Consider the following 24104-nt stretch of genomic DNA (forward strand, 5'->3'; position numbering starts at 1 on the left):
TGGTGTGGCTTTTATTGTGCTGCGAGTGGAATTAGTTGTGGGGCCAAAAGTGGACGAGGCGCGCCGGCCGGCCGGCCGGCCGGGGTAGACGCAGTTGTAATTCAATTTGTCGTTACACTCATTGCGTCAATCAAATTAGTGCGCTTGGCCGTTAATCCCGCGCTAATGCTGTGAAACAACACGCAGAGGGTGCTTTTCTCCCTCGCTCGTCCTAATATCGTTTTCACTGCCAACCCTCGAAATAGGAATTTCGGGCCAAGAACAAACTGATTCCGGTTTAATTGTGCTTTGTTTTTGTCGCGCGCGTCAATTCATGATTAAACTCGCGTTCAATTTGCCAATTCGCTTTTCGGTCATTGAATAATTCCTCTCGGGCTTGATTTGTTTGATTAGCTCTCGGATCGGAACAAATGATTCGAGATTTTTTCAAACCAGATTTGATGACGAAAAAATCGAATGCTCTGAATAAATCGGTAAAATTTACACAGAGGAAGAAATGTCAAAAGTTGAAGCAACTTTTTGTCAAAATGAAAAAAAAAATAATAAAAACTCACCGTCTGTGTCAAGAGACATTCATTGTTTGTACTAATTGCCATAAAAAAAATGTACAAACCCTTGAGAATCATAATAAAACTCTGCAGAATTTTTTAATTAAGTCATTATTTTTGTTTTAATTTAAAGGTAAAATATATTAAATTTTTGGACTATTTTATGCATAAAATTGATAACAATTTAATAAATTATATAATTTTTTTAGATTCCTTCATATTTGATTGCTCCTTTTCCAATATGAAACAAACATTTTTTGAAAGAGAACCATTTTTTCCATCTTTTCCATTTACTCAACTTTGCTTTCAAAGATTTCACCGTCGTCGGATGACTGATGCCGATTTTTTTCTGCGCCCTCCGCTTTTCCTTCTCCTTAAGTGGTTGCAGAGCGACAGATGGAAAAATGGCATTATGGTTGCGCGACTCTCGCTCCCTCCTAAATGTGCATTAAAACATTGGAATGGAAGCGGCGTTAGAAACGTGGCCGCGCACTCGATGCGGGGTTTGCACCGAAGAAGACATTGCATATATCAAATGTGCAAAAACAGACTCTTGAGAGGGACACGAGGGTATTTTTGCGAACAAACAATCTCCGCGGAAACGTGTCTGGCCATTCGCTCTCGGCCTCGGCAAATTCAAATCCCTGCGAACGTGCCTCCCTTGTTACTTAGGCTGCGGAAAACAAATCCTGCTTTTCTGAATAAAATCGTACACACGTCCATTAATTAAATCGAGACGAGCCCTGCACGTTCGAAAACGAAACAAAGCGTGAAAGATAAAAAAGTAATTTTTTTTAAACTTATTTATTTTTCATAAGACTTATTATTTGTCAGTTTCAATTCAGAACTAGCAATCTAGGAAATTTGTTCAAAATTCAATATTAATGGATATAATATACTTCCGAAAGAAGGTCTGGTTTAATTTTGATGAGTATTTTTATTTCAGAATTGTCTTTTAAATTTTCATTTCAAGTAGACTGTTCAAAATTAAATGCTGGGATTTAATAAAAAAAAAAAAAAACTTCAGTAGGGCTGGCCAAACACGTTATTATTTAGTGGCGATTAAAGGTGAAATCCATGAAAAATTCAAGAACTGACACAATCAATAGGGGCGCCAAAATTGAATTTTCAAAAGCTTATTTCCAACAGCAGTTCATTAAAATCCAAAACATTCGAATTCGGCCGAAGTGGGTCGCCGAAAATGGCCCTTGAGCCACATGTTATTTTTTGATAAAAGCGCGAGGGCGATATGCAAAGCTAGGTGGCAACGAAACTGCCACGGCCAAACAGTTTTATTCGCCGTTTAAATTTATTATTCTGGAAATGTATATAAAACAAAAGCGCTGGGCTAACTATACGTACATATGTGTGAAGCAAAACTCGAGTCGTAAAAATTTTGTCTGCATGACAGGCAGGCCTTTTTTTTATCAAAAGCGCAAAAAGTTTAAAAATGGGCCGCTGAACAACACCGCATGTTCAACACACAAATACAATTTCGCACTCTGCACGCACTCACGCTCTTCGCAAGAGAATTATCGCGGATTTTTTTTTAGCTGCGGCCGAAAATCCATTTCCAGCAGCACCTCATTTAACATTGTTTTATCGGAATGGCCAGACGCGCGCCGACGGTTTTTTCCTCTGCAAATTCACAGATTTTATTGAAACTCAAGCTGTTCTGAATGAGAACAGGAATCATCTGTTGCTACCATGAAATAATAAAATGTATTTTATATACAAACGGAGAAGGAAAATAAAAAATAGACTTCTTCCAAGGAGGAGAAATGTAGAAAAATATTATTAAAGATTCCTATTTATTAACCAGTTTTGATGAATTATTTTCATGAGTAGGATTTCCCAATTGAATTGAACTAAATATTTTTTTATTATTTTTCTGCTGTACCATTATATTTTCAGACCTACAAAGGAATTGCTGGAGCCCTGGTTTTTTGCTATAAACAGGAAAAAAACTCTTCAATTTAATTAACTTCAGCCGATAGATCTCCTTGGCTTCTTCTAGAGCTGATCTAATTTTTGTAAAATCTCTCTTCTCTATCGTGGAAAGTTAAATTTTCCATATAAAATGTAGCATTGGATGTTGCATTATTGGAGGCCAAAAGTTAATTCAAATTTATTTGAAATTAGTTTAATTTTCGTAACAGGGAAGTTAAAACCTCTGAACCTTTTTCCCATAAGATCAATGAACATTATTGCATGATTTTATTTTTTGAGCCGATGTAGAGAGATATATAACTTATCTAGTTTTATATAGATTTCCAGAGCTTATAACTTATTAAATTTGAATATATTTAACTTTATATTAAATTAATTGATCCCTTATTAACTCGAGAAATATTGAAACCCGCATCTGCAAATAATATGTTAGGCTTAAGGATTATTAACCTTTTATTTTATTTGTTTGCAAGCAAACGTTTTGCACCCGTCGGTAATGGCCTTGCAAGGTTCTTTCGACTACTAAATTTTCTCACACCACTGTTGTTTCCCTCCCTCTGAAAGGGGTTGGAGTAGCGTGGCCTCTTTCGGTGCCTCTCCCTCCGTCGGAGCAGCCGGCGGCTGATCTGTTTGCTCCTCCGACATGGATCCGGTCTCTATTTTGAACAATTAATTGGATTAGTTGTCGAGTTAAAGTTTCTCTCACTCGGCGGGCGGGCGGGCGGGCGGGCGCGCGCGCAACGCATACAGATGGCTGCCGGAAAATCAAATTAAATTGCTAATTGGGTTCATTTTTACCACTCGAAAACGCCCGTACGTCTCTCTCGCTCGCTCGCTCGCTCGCGCCCTTTCTTGGATTTAACTTGTAATTGTCTAATTAGCATTCCAATTAAACGCGCCCAAGTACTGAAGCCAAGAACGCGCCACTTAAATTCCGCCCAGACGGATTACTTTCCGATTGGACGCAGAGAGAGGCTCGTCGTTTTTAATTAAGCCCACATTCATATGATAAAATTTCAATTAAAGCAACAGATCCAATTAAAACGACAAATGAACTTCAGCCATTCGCAGAACAATGCTTTGTTGTGATCCGCAGATATACAAATTCGAAAGAGAGGCATCCTCGAAACGCTCGTCCAACCAACAACGCTTTGTTCGCCTCTTGATTACAATTATGCTTCAAGAGGCCGATTTAATTACTCGTTTTTCCTCTCCGGCGATGGACAGAACAAATTGCATCACATTTTCCTTTTTATCTCTAAAAAATATTTTACAAACTATTAAAATAATATATGGAGGATTTATTAATAAACTTGGATTTAAATTTCCGAGTTAAAATAAATTTAAAAAATGTGAGCATAAAATTGCATATTTTAAAGGAGCTCAAATTTTGGCATTTGTTAGAGGCTTTTTTTATATAAAAAATATCTCACTTTCTGTTAAAGATATTAATTAAGTCTGTATTATCAAATTTTTTAATAATGATAATACACTCTACAACCTTTTGTAGCCTGAATAATTTGTTCAACTGCCAAAGAAGCTGAAAGTATTGCTTTTTTAATTAAAAATTAGCCCAAAGTTGTAAAATTTAGTTTTACACTACACATATTAAAAATGGTTATACTTATTTGTTTTCGAGACATTCAAATTTTAAAAAACGTGGTTTTCCGAGCCCTTTTTATAGCTAATTAAGTTTTTAGTTTCTAGTAAAATTCTAATTTCATTATGAATTCAATTTTTCCCATTCATTTGAAGAAAAATAAACTTCTAATCCTGTTTTTTTCTAATGAATTTTCGTCTGTTGCGAACCAAATCTGCAAACCGCGTCAAAAGAATGTTATTATGCAAATCGACAAACGAGTGCCGGATTTCATTATTATTAAAATTCATTATTCATCCCGTTGTCGCCTCTTTATATATAAAATATTTCCCAACACTAATTTGAATAAATTTCCGCAGCCAGCACAAAAGCGGCAAAACTTCATCGCTCTTCGGAAGCGGCAGCAGCTTTTCTTTGCCTTCATTATCAGATTAACCGAGTTAGCAATTTATCGCCGCCGCTGCTAAAGTATAAACACGCTCTCTCTTTATAATATATACACACAGGGTGTGCAATTCCCCGCTGGCAGCCAATGCAAAATTGATAAACAAAGATAGAGACGAGATTACACGCGCGAAAATAAAACCGAAAAAACCACAACTCACTTGATTTAATACATTTGCAAGAGACGAGCTTTGAAGAGCTGCTGAAAAGTTATTTCAAGCAATAAAGAAGGAAAAAATCTTCATAGAGTGTTATTTTAAAAGGAGGACAAACGCGAGTTGAAATTTCCGCAGTTCGTCTCGGCGCAAAGGAAGAAGAAGAAGTTCGAGCAAAGTTGTGTCGCGGCCGCAGTTTGTGTATTTTTTTTTTCTTACTCAGGATGTTGCAAAAGTATTTCAATAAAAGAGAGAAAAGTGTCGCTGCCGTGAAACGGAAATGCCAGACCCGATTTTAATTACATTCCTCGCTGAGGGCGAGAAGATAATTAATTAACAAAATGGGCTGAAAGACAGATTCTCGCATAAAACTTTGCTCATCTTGTTGCGGAAACTTTGGCTCCGCACTTATCTGCCGGGGGTCGGCGCTTCCTTCGTTTATTTAGCGCTGGGAATTTATTTTTTGTCGCGAGCGCGCGCAAAACGAAGAATTCAAGCAGATTTAGCGACGAGACCGGCGGCGCGTGAAATTCGCTCTGCATAAATTAACATTTTGCGGCGAGAGACGGAGGCAGAGCTTTGAAATTAATGCAATCGCACGCTGGCTGCGTGGCCTCTGCGTGCTTTTCCGCTCTCAAACCCTCACATTGTTTACTAGAAACCGTGACCACACTAATAAAGACTAAAATAAAATAAAATTCTCGGTTACCTGGAATGAAAAGTAAATTTAAATCAAACGAAATTTCACCAGAATTTAACCAATTAGATAATTTTTACACTTTTTTTAAATTCCTAATTAATCAAAATTCCATCCGTTTGAAAATTAACAGCAAAATTCATCAGGAATTGAAAAATATTGAATTAAAATTGTAATTATTACGAAAATAACAATGTTCATGGGAATTAAATTCTCTTCAGTAGTAATTTCTTTTTGATTTTGGGAATGTTTGAATAAAAAAAAATATTTAATTTTATGGTTAACTTTATTATTATTTATTTTTTACTTCGTTATAAATAGTTTTAATTTTAAGCTAAATTAAAGCGGAGACGCCACTCCATCGTCAAACACGCAACATTATTTACTATTTTAAATTATGTCTCTATAAATTTTTTTTTATTTTAACTTGTCAATACCAATTAAAGAATGATATATAATTATTCAACAAAATATCAGATTAAAAGTTGAGAGTAAATTGTACTATATTAAATTTTCTGTTGACAAAAATTTAAAAAAAAGTCACTACGTTGCATGCAAAGTGCAGGAGAGTTAATTGGCAGGCACGATTATCTTGAAAATTGTGTGCTAAGAAAATTTAATTAGCAGCTGTGCAACACTTGACTGGTAATTTGCAAGTGTTGCTGAAACTGCGCAGTGGAATTAAAAGTCTGTATGTGGAGGAAATAAATTTAACTGTCAAATGAAATGACTTTTTGCATGTTTTAAATTTAAAATCCGAAAGATTCAATGTTTGTTTTTTTCCAATTAAAAAACATCAATAAATTTAATGCACTTTTGTGCAAGTGCAGCAGAATGAAGAGAGTACTTTTTATGGGGTGATTTGAACCCATTTCCTTGGTGTTCCGACATTAAAATAAATCAAAAGAAAGCTGATCTTCCACGCGAGATAAATCTCTATTGAGAGATTAAGGACAGGTTGCATTAATGCACCGCCGCATGCAGTGACAGGGTTTTTGTCAACGTGTCACCTCCGCCTGATTTATTCAGTTCCTTTTGCGAGCTGAAAGTAGGACGACATTTTATCCTGGCTTTCGCAAGGCGTGCGAATTATCGCCGAGAGATTTCTTCCCATCAATAACAAACACTTTTTAGTCATGATTTTACACTAAAATCACATTTTTTATTACAAGAATGATTGAAAATCACATAAATTACATGAATGTGTATTTTCGAAAATGAAATATTTAAAATGTTTAATTTAAATTTAATTGATTAATCATTTTACCTCTTTTTTTTTAAATCAAACGTAATATCACATCTTATCTTATTTGAATGTTGAAAGTAAATACAAATAATTTAATAATTTTACAATCATATTATTGTTGTTTATTTGTCTGAATTGATTTTTCACACAGTTTGAATATTAGATTACAGATTACTGGATTATTTAAGTAAAAAATTTAAATAAAAAAAATATTGAGATTCGTGTGCAGAGGAAATCTTCAGTTTGTCAAGTAATATTTATTCGACAAAATACAAATGAATAAGTGCCTGCAGGAATTTGAGTTATGCATCCCGCCGGTCTTCAGAGTGCTGCGGGCAGCATCTCAATAAAAAGCACGTGTTTTATTTTTATTCCACTGATTATGGATTGTCTTTGTTTCATTTAGTGAATGTTTATTGTTTGCAGAGTTCGTTTAAACGTAGAAAAGCAACCATCATAATAACGTTATTATGCGGCAGTGGCTGCGAGTCGCCGCCGCCGCGCGCCTTGCCCGCGATGAAAACGCCGATTGAAAATGTTTTCTTGTATTTTTCTAGAAAATACACAAACAAACACCAACAATCGAAACAGGCTGCCGTTGGAAAAAGAAAGAATGTGAGTGAAAGTGGAATTGAGGCCGCGTTTTCCACCATTCTTCGTCCATTCGCTGAGGATTTCATTTTGGAAAAGTTTGAATTCTTTGAAGTCAAATTATTCACAAAAATCAATAATTTACTGTAAATATGATATATGATCTGGAAAAAATGCATAAAAATTGTCTAAAATTAATATTTTTTTCCCAACATAATATTATGAATTCAGAAATGTACAAAATATTTAAGAATAGCATAAAAATATTGTTTAATTTATACAATTTCAAAGCAAAAGAATATAAACAGTTTATTATTTATTATACAATTTTACCAGAATATTAATCTTTTGCATCTTCATTCTGATCAAAGAAATCGCAGAAAAGAGCTGAAGCTTATAATATTCTCCTTTCAAGTGTAAATTTTGCGCGACAAAAAGCGTCCCTCGTTTGAAGCGTGTCGCCGTTTTTTTTTCTTTTTAATTACAGGCGCCCATCTGGCGAATGATATTTTCATTCTTCGCCTCCTTCCAACGCAGGATTTTAATAAAAATTTCCCACCTCTCGCCATTCAGCGAAAAAAGATCCAAGTGCGGTGCACATTTGGCAATATCGATCACTTAATTAAAAAGCGGTCGTTGCGAAAACGGAGTGGAGAGGATTTGCATGGTGTTTTAACTAACTGAGAGAGCGATGAAAAAGGAAGCTTTTAGCAAAAAGTGTTCCCATTCGACGCCAAACTTCTAATCCCCCTGCATTTCCGATGGGAATTTATTGAATAGGAAAATCGGCTCAATCAAATTATGGAGTTCAAAAGCACCACGGAAAAAAGTTTATACGTATATTTTTAACCGCCGATTGACGATAATTTTTGCCCGGTCCTTTTGATCCTTTTTGCGCCAACTGTGACTAATTATTTCCTTCTGGGAAATGACAGGTCTGTGTTCTATATTTGTGACGCCAACACGTAATTGTTGATTTCGCGCGTGGGACCTGTAATTATAATTGCTTATGTGTCGCAGCAAGTTCGCTCTCCGTGCAAATAAACATTCATACGGCAAATTTCGCCGACATCAAAACTAATTTTCCGATACACTCGCGCGGTGCATTATTAATTGCGAATTCTGCGGTCGCCCCTCCCTCAATATCTACGTACATTTGCGCACACAAAATAATTAGCTGGAACCTCATTTCGATTTATATTATTAAATATATTGTCAACCGACTCGCAACCAACATTCGGCCACATTCATCAACTTGAAATCAGCTGGGAAAGCCACGTTTTTGCTCTTTTTATGTATTTTTATCAAAATAGTAACAAAAAAATGGTCAATTTAAAAAAAATTTGATCTTTAAAAGAAGAATTGGAAAATGATTAGTTTTTAATTCCTATTTACAATGATACCATCCTGCACCTGATTTGGTAAGTTTCCTTTGTCCAGATAAAATGAATTTGATTTACCCTAAAATAATTTTCTGTTGGCACCAAATTGCAGAATGAAATGAACAAGCCTTTTACGTTGAATGAACATACAAAAATTTTATATTCTGCCCCCATTAAAACCAAAATATCTGTTTAAAACGCCCTGGTTGCTCCAGGTGTGTCTCTCTCTACCTCGGCTGAATGTCCGCCCAAGTTCTTTTCTCAACAGGTACGAAATTCGTGCCTGGCCGCAAACGAAGCCAATTTCGGCGCAACGCCCGGCGCCGCAAAGAGGAAAATAAAGTGAGGGCTCAGCAACATTTCCATAAAAGTTTTAATATATGCGAGCGCGTTTTATCGCCTCGGACGGCAAATCTGTTTTAACGCGTCGGTAAACAGCTGATAAAAGTAGCGAGATCCAATATTCAATTACGGCGCGCCATCGATTTTCAATATTATTATTACACATTTCTCGTAAAGTGCGCGAGAGATAAATACGAGCACTCGCCGCAGGTCATTTCAGGTGCGCGACACCTCTCTGCGCCTATCAATAAAAAGCGTCTCCGTTCGTTATTTTGATCGGCAAAAGTGATGGCATCAATTTCACTTTCCCATCACGCGAAACCATATTTCGTCGGAAACCTTTCTTTGTGTAGGATAAATTGGCCTGCAATTTGATCGTGCACATTTGCCATCAAATACAAACATATGAGGTTGGATCGTCTGCAGATTGCAAACATCGCGAGCACAATAACAAAAAGGTAAAATAACATTTTGGGATGGATAAAATATAAAATTGAGCTTTCAAATGGAAATTTTCTATAAACGATAAATTCAGAGAGAATACGTAATGCAGATTTCTATCTTGCAATTTTGTTGGTTACTTTAGAATTATAATATCATTTTGTTTATCTTAAAAAGACGGAAATGGGAAATAAAATGTTTATAACAGAATTGGAAAAAATTAAAAGAGTTAATTCACTTGAAAAAGTTTATATTAGCAGATTGTGAGACAAATATTAGAGAAGTTTTTAAATAGAAGAATCAATGAGCTCTCATGTTTTTCGCATGACTTAAAGAAATAAAATCCACTGTTGCACTTTTTAAAAATTTCCGAAAACTTCAAACAACAAATTTTCACTATTTCAAATGGAATGAGTTTTGATTTATTTTATTCCGGCGGGATAATTAAATAATTTTTTATCAACTTTTTATTAAAGTAATCCATCAATAAACTCTCTCTACCTGTTTCTATTCGCTGTAACGCAATATGTATACTTTTGATATACTTTTCGCAAATAAGAGGTGGAACTTTTGCAGCCGAGAGTGCAAATTGCGCAAGTACTCGGCTAGATTGCGCGAGGAGCAACAAAGAAACCCTCTCGGTGAAGATGATGCGCGGCGGTGGAAAAAAATAATCATCCCACGCCGTACACATAATGCACTTACATTCGCTGCAGAGAGACGCATGGAATAACAATAATGAGATCGCGCGCGCGACAATGATATTTTATTCATGACTCGGCGCCGCTCTCGCTGATATAAAACGTAATAAGCTAATAAGCACGTGACTCTGTTTCCATAATAGGAATTTGCACAGCATCGCAATCTGATGTTGCTTACATCGCCTCAAACATTACCTCATTTATCATAACAGATTTTTCAAAAATTTGTTTGAAAATTAAAAACTTTTTAGATTTGAAATTTGAACATAGAATAAGGAAATTTGCTTTGATTTCAGCTTTGCTATGATGATCTATTTTGAGTTCGTTGAAACGCATAATTTGGCACCCCAATTAATTAATTTAATTCCTTTGAAAATCTCGCATCAAAAGCAAGCCTGGTGTATGACGATGGGCGAATATTTCGCCAAAGTGACGTTTGTGTATCGAAATTCAAACAGAGGCCACAAAAGCATGCATTAGTTGCCTTCGGAGCGCTTCGGAGCAAATAGGACCGAATATTATAGTAAAAGACGTTGGGCGTTTGCTTTGCACACACACACACTTGTCGCGCTCTCCGATGACATAATTATGCCTCTCCAGAACTCGCCAGCTTTCAAATCAGATCGCTTTGAAGTGAGCGCCGGTCCTGGTGCGTTGGTTGCCGCAAAACAGACAACCACCTGCACAAAGGAACCTTCGGCACATCGCGCAACACAAGCAGCTTGCGTCGTATTAGCAACTTTAGAATGATGTGCTTCGGGAACGGACTGTCCTTCTCACGCAGGACAAGGGAGAGGTTTGAACATTTTCAAATTTGATCAGTCTCGCCTCAAAATTTGAATTTCTCTGGTTTAGTAAGCCATATTTCTGTTTTAAAGTTTATATTTCGTTCAATGAAATTTCACAGATTTCCAAAACAATTAAAAATTTAATGTAGGCCGGAAATTTATCCTATGAAAAGTATTTGTATAATATAAATTTTGTTGTGTAAAAAAGAAACAGAAACTTAATGATTGGAAATATAATTCAAATTGAACAACTATTTGTGGCGCGTAAATAATTATGCTGAAATACATTAAATTCTTATTTTAATAAGAGCTAGTTTGTGTTTTTTCATTCGATTTTCGATTTAGCTACTTAAATGAACTTTGTAAACGCAACCGCTAATTAAAAAAGACTGATTTTGCGAGAATAAATTTTGAACAAACCGAGAGCCGCACCAATTCTCATTAAAGCGAAAGCTGTGTGGGATGTAATGTGAACGCCAACTGCACATATTCTGCGAGGCACGAAATAACGATAATTTCCTTCGTTGTTCCCGTCCGTCCACCATGCAAGTTGGCCTCCATCATTACTCACACAAAAGCGGAATTTCGGGCCAGTTGGCCGCAGCTCTGACGCGCGTTTTGCGGTCCCGTTTTCCGTCCAAATTAAAACATTTCTCTGCGTGCCAAATTAACGCAAAATGGTGTTGGAGCGATTCTTTGTGCGGTGTTATTTGGAACCGAAATTCTATGTTCAGTGAAATCATTAGACTGGTTAGTACTTGTATAAAAGTTTCATATTTTTCACAGAAAAAGATCACATTTTAGTTGCAAAAGAGTTCTAAAATTTGAAAGATTCGACATGAATTTTATTGTGAGAATTTAAGTTTATAAGTTTCCTTTGAAAATCTACACTGCGCGGTTGAAAATTTATGGTTGCCATCTTAATGCGCACACCAACACCTCAGCTCTCTTCAGGAGAACATAAATCAAAAGAAGTTGCGACCGCTAAATAAGCAAACTGAAAGGGCTCGCGAGCAAACAAGTTGTAAAAAGGTGTATTGAAAACAGAGGCTTTGCACGCCGCCGGCTTTACCCTTTATGCGGCCATGAATGTGCAAATGTGCATGGATAATGGGGCCGAGAGAGAGCCTAACACATCAAATACACCCTCTCTTGATAAACCCTTTTGCACCCGGCCTAATGCAAACACGCATTATATGTCCTTCGGCCTCTGCGTTGAAAAATTCGCCCCGGCTCCATATTTCGGCTCGACCGCCATTCACGAGAAGCACATTTCAAAATGAATGAAACCAAGATTAAATGAGCCACAAGCCAGTGCGGGTCTGCCAGGTCTCTTTACAAAATGACCCAAAAAGATAAATTTTGACAAAAAGTTTCAAAATACTGCTGGTGTAAAAAGTATCGTGATTAAAATTGTCCTTCCGAAATAATTTGACCATTCTTTGAAAACTTTTTAAGAGCTCCATCTTTTTTTTAAATTATATTTTTATTTTGTTGTTAATTTTTTTGACATTGAGTATGAAAATATTGCTTTAGAAATCTCAATAAAATTATTATCACTATCATTTTAAGTTCAATTACGAATTTTAGAGTCTATTTTTCTTATTATAAAATCGAGCGTGGGCTTTCAAAACATTGAATTTGGTTCTCTCTGTGTTTGATCAATGTGGAAAATTCCATGTTTCATGCAATAATTATTTGATAAAAGTAATTAAATTCAATGGAGCGAGTGCCTAAGTATTTATTTTATTCCAAAAACGATGAAAATTCATGCAAATAATAAAACAACTCACGGCTGCATGTGTCAATGATTCGCTTTTGCATAAATGAACCAACCAATTTTCAATATATCGAAATAGAATTTAATTATTTTCTGTTCTGTGCCGTTAGATATTATTCTACAAATTCCAATTTGAAATACAATTTTGATTAGGAACACAAAACTATTTAACGTTAAAATAACTTAATTTAGCTCCAGGAATGTTTCATTGAATATAAATAGTACGTTTTGAATTTGGAACGATGCTGACGTGTGTATTGGAAAATTAGCTCATTATGGTTGAAAGGACTGCGATGAAAAGTAGTAAATATGAAGTTCCCGCGGCGAATTTTTTTTATATTTTTACCTCATTGGACAATTTTATCAAAAGCTCTATTCAAATGATGATAGTCTGAAAAATGTGTTCAAACTCATTCAATATTGATTTCCGTTGAATCAACATATTTTTTTCATAAAAGTATTGAAGAAATATCATTAAATCATGATGAAAGGATTAGTTACTTTCATTTAATTCCGGTGATCTATTTAAGACAATTCTTTGCTAAAAGCTTTAAAAACTCAAAATTATCTACCCTGTTGTGGTGATTAGAGTTTAATAAGAACCTTATTAATAAAATCATATTTGTGCAATTAACCATGTCAAGAAAGTAATACGAAATTTCCATTATATACATTTTGGCGAAACGCTTGAGCTTTGAGTGAAGGACAATTAATCCGCATGTCCTGCACCACACATAAATTTAAATTAATTCAAATCGGGGAGAAAGCAAAGGAGCTGAAAGAGATTTCGTCACGCGCTAATTACAATTATTGCACCGAGAGCGAGTCGCGTCCTCGGAGTTCGCCAGCTCTGAAAGGCTCAGCGCGGTCTTGCTGGGTAGGCAGGCATTCATCATGCACGAGGGAATTAGCTTATGTACCTTTCAGACGCGCCGTGGAATTAATTACCAAATGTCATACGAAGCTGCGCGCATCGCCTTCCGTTCCAGCGGATAAGCGCGATGAAATTATACATGGCGCGCGCTTTAATTCAATCGGCGTGCGCCCCATAAATAGATCAATACACAAAATTCGCCCTCCGCGCGCCACGAGGAAACAAATTCATTTATCATTTCCAGCGCGTCGTTGTTATTGTCCTTGTCTGCTCTCGCAATCATTTGTACACATCACGCACTTCTTGTTTCTTTTTCAAAAGCGGCGACGACAATTATTGTCCCTTCACGCAGCCTCCTGCGATTCTCGCAAGATGATATGCGAGCGAGCGTGTAATTAATTCTGCCAGACGAAAATGAGACGCACACACCAGATATGCCGACGGAGAGCTTTGTCAAAACTTGTTTTGCTCTCCTGGAAGCTTCGCCGTCCTTGCCCTTTCAATGGCGCAGCGGAAAAAGTAGTTCTCTCGCTCGCTTTTCATTTATCATATTTCATTTTTTAACTTTATTTTTTTCTTAAAAGCTTTCAGTGTTTTTTTTTTATTATTATTTATATAATACCGAGAAACGTTAATGGAAGGCGCTCTGATAACAAGTTAAAGCTGCAGACTTTTTTAATTTCAACGCTACAATCTGGAACAAAATTGGACAAACTTTCATGATTCAGATTTATAGATGAAACGGGTTTTGGAAAATCTAGAAACTCGAAATCACCTTAAATAGGAAAAATATGTCTATAATTTCACCCCCAATTGATAATCCTGAATTTACTTTTTGATGAATTTAAACCTTAAATCTGACTTTATTTCTTTTATTTTCACTTATTTAATTTTTTAATGAATTTTAAACTGGAAAACAATAGGTGGGTCTGAATATCAGAGAAAGGATTCTAAAGAAACGATTCTCGAGAAAAGATTCTCCAGGAACGATTTTTTAGTTGAATTTTAAAGGCAGACACGTTCCTGGAGAATCCTTGCACGAGAATCTTTTCTAGAGAATAATCGTTTCTCAAGGATCTTTCTCGAGAATCGTTTTGAGAATCGTTTCACCCAATGCAAGCCACTCAAGTTTGACCATTTTTCCTGTTGAAATATCGCTGTAAATTTTTGCACGAGAGTGAATTCTGCAAATCCCATTGTTGACCGAAATATGCGCCTCTCCACTTAACTAAAATTAAATCATGCTCGCGCATTCGAGTGCAAACATTCCGAATACAGAACTTGGTCACGGGTGAGTGAGTCTCTAGTTGTTGTTGGCCTGTGCACCTTATTAAATTCCAACCCATGCATGTCAATAGCATGTTATCGCGCGCGCATCAGCCAGCGCTGCATTTTTTATTTGCTCTTGCTCCGAGACCGTTGTCAAGTGCGCCTCTCTGGGCTCTTTGTTTTGAGCAAGAAAAGGAAAAGATCGTCGAACGATTCGCTTCGGGGGTCAAGATTGCGAATTTGCGTTTTTCTGACATTCGTATGCTGCGCGCTCAGAGCAAAAATATTATTTATTTTTATATACTTGACCTTTCTATGATATTCCTTTGCTGTTTATCGCAGAGACAAAATTTCAAGCAGGAACTATTTTTTACTCAAAATGAAATAAATTTATTTATTTATTTATTTCTCCATTTGATACAGTCATGTCATGAATACAGCAAAAAAAACTATTTGTCCAGAATTTGTCCGGATATAAATGAAAAATTGTAATTTAATATCACAAAATATCATGTTTCAATTCATTTTGTGAAATATTTTGTTAAAATGAAATCTTTTTCATTTAGTTTGTTTAAAAAAATTTATCAAATTATCGCAAATTAATAAAAAATAATTGAAACAAAATCCTCCAACCATTTTTTCTTTATTGAATTCTATTTTTTTCCCTTCTTTTTTAACTATCAAAAACACCTTTTTTATTAATAAATTGTTATTGTTTTGAATCATCATTTTTAAAATAATAATTAAAAGTTTGGAATTAGTGAAAATTCCAAAAAAAATCATTATTTTCAAATTTTTACATATACTTTAATTATCCTATAAAAATGTAATTTGCTTCAGCAAAATATTAGAACTTTTATTTTGGATTTTCTGACTTAAATTTATATATAATTCTTTTTTTAAGAAACTTTCAATCCTTACAGATTTTCACGCTCTCAAAATTTGCAAAGACTCGCTCTAGGTGTGCCTTTTCAGCATTGAATTCAGCATAATTGCATTTCACCTCGTAGCTCTTCTCCTCGGAGATAAATTAAAGCTCAGTGTGTGTCAGTCAGATTGAGATAAAAGCAAGATTCGTCGTATTCGCAGCCTCAAGCAAGTCGAGTGGGGGCAACAAAGGATGGAGAGATAACTAGGTCGTATATAACAATAAGAAATGCGCGCGCGAAGGGAGCTGACAAGGAAAAAGGAAGTGAATTAGTCGAGAGAGACTCCGGGGGTGAGACTCACAATGGGGTGCAATGTCTGGCCACCTCTTTTTGGCTCTTTCAAAAGCACACACACAAGTAGTGTACTCGACGCTCTGGAGAGAGGAAACAACAAAACTTTGCGTAAAAAGCGCGGATTCAAACTAGTCTAGCGTTTTCGCCAAATGAGATCAAGTGGTGCCGTTTTTGCTTTCGCTATTTTATTCCTTTTAAATTAATCAAGTTGCGACGACTCAAAGAAAAGGAAAGAATTCCGCTTCTAAAAATTAGATTAGGTTTTTATCGAGTTTTCTCTCTCTTCGGCCAGAGTTTGCACAATTTATTAGCGCGCGCTCTCTATTTCGGCCTCTCTTTCTGCGTGTTTTTCTCTTTCGCGCGCGTGCATCATCTCATTGATTTTTTGCGGCGGGCCTGTCGATGGGACGCGCGCGGTTCGTTCGCAGCGGCATATTTTATGGCGGCCGCTTCCGCTCTCTCTTTTTCTCTCTTTCTGCGCTGCAAACCTTCATTGTCAGCTTTATTTATCTCCTTCAGTGACACCCGAGTTCTTTCTTTTTGCGATAAAAGGGAGAATTTCGGCTGGGCAACTCTGGCACAAATATTCTCATCGAAAGCCTCCCAATCTTCATTCTTGCCGATTGAAAGCTGTTGCTCTCCGAGGACGTCACAATTCGCCTCATATATGTGTGTCGCATTTTATTTAATACAAAAGTGGTGAATTTTTATGCAGGTATACAAGAAACAATTCTCACAAATCAAAAGAAGTTCATCAAGTTTGAAAAAGAAAGTAAAAAATCATATTTAAAATTTATTGAATTTTTCATTTATTTCAAATAGGATTTTCAATGTTTCTTACTTTTTTAATATCAAATAAAGTTAAGAGAAGCCGAAAATTCACAAAATTTTGGATAATAATTACAAACAAAACATTCTGAGAAAATATTTATGAATAGTTTTAGAGTGAAATTTGTAAGCTGGAATTTTTGAATTGCAAAACAGTGATTTGTTTCACAAAAATAAACCAAAGAAAATGTTGAACTCGTAGCTGGGTTGAGCAATACGCACTTAAAGGGATATTTTGTGGCTTAAAATTTTCAACTCTTCATTAGCTATAATAACAAAAATACCTTTTGTTACTTTAAAATAAGAATAATAAAATAACAGTTCTTAGATCTGGATATTTGAATTTAAACGACAATTATGAACAAACCTTCTATAAAATTAAAATTGCAATAAGATTTTCACAACAATTTTGATTTCCTTAACTTTTTGCCCTTATATTTTTTTACAAATCCTAAAAGGTTTAAAATTTTAAAGTAATTGCATAATCATAAGTCTATTTACAGGGAACCACCTTTTAAGCATTAAAAAGTAACCATATAAATCCTGTTCTGAAAATTCCAAAAGTCCCAATTAACAATATTTAACAAATGATTTCCTCGGCTGGCTTATGATTGGGCGCACCAAGTGTGGCCTTCATGATTTCACACTATAAAGTGCAATGGATGGATATCATGTGCGTTCTTAATTGACAAAACTTTATTTCTATGTTGCAAATTTTACATTTTGCTTTCTCATTTAAGTGCACATTGCGAATGTGATGTTTCAAGTTTGTGGTTAGATAAAATTTAGCCGAGCATTGATTGCAACAATGTTGTTTCTCTATCAGATTGTGAACACGTGCCAAGTGTGTCTCGATGCTTTGTTTTGATGCAAGTTCCTTGCTGCAGTGAGCACACTTAAATTTTTTTGGTACAGATTTGATTCTTTTCAACTTTTGACAATTTAAACTTACAGTGGATTTTGTAGATTTCACATTCTGAACTAAATGTTTCAAGTTCACGTGGTATTGCAACAAAGCTTTTTGCCTAAAACTGACTCGCCTGACGCGACTGACTCGCCTGACGCGACTGACTCGCCTGACGCGACTGACTCGCCTGACGCGACTGACTCGCCTGACGCGACTGACTCGCCTGACGCGACTGACTCGCCTGACGCGACTGACTCGCCTGACGCGACTGACTCGCCTGACGCGACTGACTCGACTGACGCGACTGACTCGACTGACGCGACTGACTCGCCTGACGCGACTGACTCGCCTGACGCGACTGACGCGACTGACTCGCCTGACGCGACTGACTCGCCTGACGCGACTGACTCGCCTGACGCGACTGACTCGCCTGACGCGACTGACTCGCCTGACGCGACTGACTCGCCTGACGCGACTGACTCGCCTGACGCGACTGACTCGCCTGACGCGACTGACTCGCCTGACGCGACTGACTCGCCTGACGCGACTGACTCGCCTGACGCGACTGACTCGCCTGACGCGACTGACTCGCCTGACGCGACTGACTCGCCTGACGCGACTGACTCGCCTGACGCGACTGACTCGCCTGACGCGACTGACTCGCCTGACGCGACTGACTCGACTGACGCGACTGACTCGCCTGACGCGACTGACTCGCCTGACGCGACTGACTCGCCTGACGCGACTGACTCGCCTGACGCGACTGACTCGACTGACGCGACTGACTCGCCTGACGCGACTGACTCGCCTGACGCGACTGACTCGACTGACGCGACTGACTCGCCTGACGCGACTGACTCGCCTGACGCGACTGACTCGCCTGACGCGACTGACTCGCCTGACGCGACTGACTCGCCTGACGCGACTGACTCGCCTGACGCGACTGACTCGCCTGACGCGACTGACTCGCCTGACGCGACTGACTCGACTGACGCGACTGACTCGCCTGACTCGCCTGACTCGCCTGACTCGCCTGACGCGACTGACTCGCCTGACGCGACTGACTCGCCTGACGCGACTGACGCGCCTGACGCGACTGACTCGACTGACGCGACTGACTCGACTCGACCAACTGTATCTTGGCTTCCCGTGGTTGTAGAACAAAATTCTGGATATGGTTGAATTCGTCTTGTTGCCCTCTACAACTTTGCTGTTGATTGCAAAATCGTAGGTCAAAGTGCAAGGTCACTTCCGGTGACCTCGTGACCTTTGACCTCAAAATTGAAGTTTATCCCCCAATTTTATTTTTATTCTGAAATAGCCATTTTGTAGAGCGTAAAATTTTACGTTATATGGGAAAATAAACCAGATGGCGTTTTTTGATATTAAGTTAATAAAAAAATAAAAAGATAAAAAAACGTGGTTTTCCGATCAAATTTTCTGGTAAAATGTCTTTGAGCCTCTTTAACTTCGTCCCTGAGCAAGATGGCCCAAAGTACCTAATCACAAAAAGTAATTGTCTTGACACGGTCTATCCAGAAATGTATTACACATTGTGACCAGGTCACAAAAGGTCATTGACCCCGGTGACCTTTGACCTTACCATATTTTTTCCATCTTGTGCGACACATGATTCGAAAGAAGACATTGATGCGGTCATTTTCGTACCCGGAATTTTGCTGTAGCTCCAACAAAACTTGAGTTATTGACGTTTTTAGTTATTTCATCTTACAATTTTTACAATTTTAATAACTAAAAACGTCAATAACTCAAGTTTTGTTGGAGCTACAGCAAAATTCCGGGTACGAAAATGACCGCCAATTCGGCCGCTCGGTGGCCGCTTCGGCCGCTCGCAAAGTCGGCACAACTCGCCAAACATCTTCACACAGACTCAGACTCTTGTTTATCCTCCTCAGCTGTTCTCACCACCTTTTTCCCTCTTCAGCAGAATTAGGGGAGGGGCCTAATTTTACTACCAAAGACCGCGAAAGAACCCACGTGCAAGCGCACTTGCTAATTGTAAGTATATAAAAGAAAAGATTTACTCTTTAATAAATCCAATAATTCAAAATTAAAATGGTATGAATGAATGTAAATCTTGCATTTTAGCAACTTGTTTGCCGGAGCTAGCGGTGTTGCCATTTCTTTGATAATTTTTATCTTTGCACCTCTACTCAAATTATTATTATTATTTTTTCATAATTTTTACTTCGTGAAGAATAAGTAATAATGATCAAGCAATTATATTGTTGAACGTTTGAAAATGTATTTATTATTCTTGAACATTTTTAATAGAAAACAATTATTTCATGCTCGTGAAAAGTTAAAAGGTTGAAAGGTAAAAATGTAGAAAAGAGATACAAGATAAATTAAATTTTTAGAATACCTTTTCATTTTTTGTGTTATTAATGTTTAGCAATTAAAATACAAATTAAATGCATCATTTGGGAGCATATTGAAGACCCTTAATAAGTTTCATTCTTCTTCTAAATTTTAAACATATTCGCAGCAGTCAAATATGATCATACAATTTACTCGAAACACACACGTCCCAGCAAACAAGACACAGAAGATTTAAAATTGGCAACTCTGACAGGAAAATAAAGCGAAATAAAGTGCAATTTTAAATTTTCTCTCGCTTTGTTCATTGGTGCTCTCATTTTTATTAGGCTATCATAAAAATTACCAAACAGGTTAGATTACGATGTAATTAAATAGGTTTTTTTTTTTGTCAGGCCAAAACAACATCTTGTCGGCCTGTGCTCTTTATTGACGGTGGAGAAAGCCCAAGTTATTATTTTTCTTTTTTTATATTTTGGGTGCACATTTATTTTATTTGGACATTATATTTTTTTGCAGGCAATGCACAATTGATGGTTCACAAAAATGATGACGAAAAATGCTGAAAACTGAAAAGGAAATAAGAAAGGAATTTTGGATTTAGTTTGTAGAAATCCAGTATATATTTTTTTTGGCGTTTATCAAAAATTTCAATTTTTATGTGATTTAAAATTTATATTTTTAATTCATCAATTTCTTTTTTTAAATTGGCTCAAGTGAGTATTTTGTTTGTATTGATCAGCACAATATTGACGACGAAGTTGAGTAATTAAAAAATAATTAGGACAACAATTAGGAGAGGGTCTTCGTTTTTGTTTGGGAAGAAGTTGGCGCAAAGAAGATTGGCAAAGCTCCTGGGACACGGGCACAAAAATAGCGACGCAAGATGATTCGCGGGATGTATGGGCCGCAGCTTCTGGTCCAACTTGTAAACTCGGGAGCCCCACGAGCACCTCCGCATCCCATCCAGGCTGGGCCTCCAGGGACAGGCCCGTCTTTTCTCAGCCCCGGCCTTCAAAGCAGCGATGCAAATATGCGAGGAAATAAAAGAGGGATTAAAAAAAAAAGAAGAAAGTTGCTTTCTGTTTATATTTGGAACGGGAATTCCGATTAAGGGCGCGGCGGCTAATTGGGTTGAGCAGACGAGGAGGAAATTTAATCAAGCGGGCGCTCCCTCAAGGTGTCCATTTGGCGCGGCTTCAAAGGGCCCATTAGGTGTTTACTCCGGACTGCGGTCTCTCTTTGTCCCCTGGGAAGAAATGAATGCGCAAGACACACACACACGCGGAAAGTGTGCTCGCCTTTTCTCTTCTTCTTCTTCCTGATTTCCCAGGACTCGAATGAGGGAGCGTGTGTTTGCCACTCCGAGTATGTAGGCCACTCTGTTGAGCGCCCATTGTTGCACTCGATATTTACTTCGAGTGCTGCTCTTGAGCGTGGCCGCGCTCGCTCGCCTTCTTGATGACCACGTTGGCTATTTGAATTTTATTCAACACTCGCAACAAGAGCAGAAAGATCTGATTTACACCGACGATAAAAAAAGAAGAAAATACTTGTTACCTCGTTTCAAATAAATCAAAGTTCTGGGAAAATTGGGTCGCGACATTTCATTTCAGAATGGCATGTCTTATGTTTACGAAAACGTTTCTAACATGAAAAAGAATATTTTCGAAAAGTTTTACGTGGAACTGGAACTAGAAGAAAGGCTAAATTTAACGGAAAAAAATAAAAGTCAAGAGATCTGTAGTTTTTTGCTGGAATAAGAACAAAAAGAATGTGAAAAGTGGCATCTGAAGGTAATAAGCAGTTTAAATAATAAATGTCTTCAGCAAGTACCTTTATATTGTTTTGTAATTACACAAATTTTGGCTTGTTTAAATGTAATATCTGAATATCTTAATTTTAACATCTAATCTTTTCTAAATTATGTTATTTTCTCTTCTTAATTCTGATATGAAATAAATATTTTTTATATATTTTGCAATCACATAAATATCAAAAATAAAAAACTGGAAAATGACACAGTGATATGAATGCTGCGGTATGATTAAAAAAACTGCAATAATTACACCCAAAGAAATATAGGCTTGTAGCCGCCCTAACTTGGAGCGGTGATTGCTCTACAATAGAGCAGCTGATCTGAGGTGCTCATTTGAGGTGCTTATAAAAAATTTCTAAGCCAAGTGGCAATTTTTCATTTTATTTTCTTAAAATGGTCGACTATTTTTTCTTTCACTCAAATTTCTTACATCTTATATTCCAATAAAAACACTTTCTCTTTTCCTTTCAAAGTGGCAGAAAATTCTCTTTCATTGGCACCACGGAATTAGTCACATGCGCGGGGGGGAAAAGTGGCATTATTTGCGGCAACCACGTTCACGCGCTGGCTTTTACATGGAGTAAAAGCATTTTGCGCGTTACATAAATTTGGGGGCCAGAGAGAGTGTTTGCTGGTATGGACGTGTGCGTGTGTGTGTTTTCCGCTGCGGTGAAATTGCTGTAAAAATGGATGGAAATGAATGGCGCTGGCTGGCTGGCTCTGGTACAAAAACAAACGACACAAGCGTGAAAAAGCACCCTTATGAAGCATTGCCGGCGAGAGAGTGTCAGTGTCAGGCGCGAGCGAGCCAGAGATGCATTAAAACCACGACCGGTCGGTCCGTTTCAGCTGCGCTTGTCGTCGCGAGAATGCAATAAGTGCAGCTGATGCTCATTTCCCGCAGCCTTCTTGTGTCAATAAAAATGCACGCCTCTTCCTTTCACACTTTATTGTCTTCCAACGTTCGCCTGTCTACTTCGAAAATGCACTTCCGAGAGCATTTTCCAATTTCCTACGGAGTGATTTTTCATTGTGCGAGAATTGAACGCGGATTTTATGAAAGAAAATTTAAATGAGAAGTTTTAAATTAAAATACGCTAGATTATTACAAATTTCAGATAAATTGATTCAAAAAGTATTATCCCATTAATAAGATCTCTGGAAAAAAATTTGGTTCGATTGATAAAATAATTTTAATATTGTATTTAATGATATAATTGAAGAAGTTGATTTGTTAGTTCCTAATTAGTTATTGATTATCATAAATAAATTCAAAACGATATAATATTCAATTGAGAAAATTAAATTAAGAATTCAAAGATAAAGTGAAGTTAAAAAGTGAATTTGAACTGAACGCTCGTCGAGTGGATTTTGAATATTTATTTTTCTTTTATTTGTATGATTAAAACGTGACGTTAATTCCTTTTATAGAAAACTTTGAACATATTTTTTGCAGCTTGACAATGTCCCAAGCGTGTCTGCGTTTAGTTTCGTTCACTCTCCTCGAGCAATTTTCCCAAGTTTATGTGCAGCGCGCTCATTTTATTCAGCAAGGAAAATGTCGAAGGACAAGTGAATTTATCTTGATGAAAAGTTGTTGTTCGCTCGGAGCGTGTAAAAAAAAGCAGCGTTCGCTCACTGAAATAATACGTGCGCCATTTTTTGCAACACGAGCCCTGAGGGAGTGCGGGAGTGCATTTCTCTCTCTCTCTCTCGGCGGAGGCGGCGGCGGCGGCGGCAGCGAATTAAGGGTTGAGAATTAAACGCGAACCTCCTCGTATACCGAGCAACGTGAAATGGGCAACTCGGTCTCGGGAAAACACACACACTGTAAACAACACAACGGCATTTGTGTTTGAGTTTGCAAGAATGGAAAAGCTGAGAGCAGGGAGCGACGGCCATAAGGCTTCCGCGCTCGCACCCGTCGGCGTTTCTTTCTAATTTCCCAGCAGACCAACGTCCTGCAGCTGCCAAAGACTCTAATTGTAATTAAGCCCAATTGCTCCGTTTCTCGCACCGAAGTTTAAAACTGCACCAAAAATTTAGGAAAATTACAAATTAAACAGAATTTCCATTGAATTTTCTTTAAAGAGGAGCTCGCAAGATCAATGTAAATTTTGAAATTATTTAATATGTAATTAATTTAATGATTGATTGAATAATTGATTTTCATTTTCCA

At 37.2% G+C, this 24104-nt stretch overlaps 1 protein-coding gene across 2 annotated transcripts in view; it reads right to left on the minus strand.

Moving 5' to 3' along the window:
- Positions 1-2330: 2330 nt before the first annotated feature.
- The window catches only part of LOC132198317 (uncharacterized), a 57949-nt gene continuing 36175 nt past the window's right edge, over positions 2331-24104 (minus strand). For both annotated transcript variants that reach the window (XM_059622284.1, XM_059622282.1), the window contains exon 4: positions 2331-3154. In XM_059622284.1, coding sequence (XP_059478267.1) covers positions 3031-3154 — 124 coding nt within the window. In that variant the 3' untranslated portion in view covers positions 2331-3030. The remainder of the gene's footprint in view (positions 3155-24104) is intronic.

The sequence above is a fragment of the Neocloeon triangulifer genome, unplaced genomic scaffold, assembly GCF_031216515.1.
Source record: "Neocloeon triangulifer isolate White Clay Creek 2 clone unplaced genomic scaffold, ASM3121651v1 ptg000012l, whole genome shotgun sequence".
In the NCBI taxonomy this organism is placed as follows: domain Eukaryota; kingdom Metazoa; phylum Arthropoda; class Insecta; order Ephemeroptera; family Baetidae; genus Neocloeon; species Neocloeon triangulifer.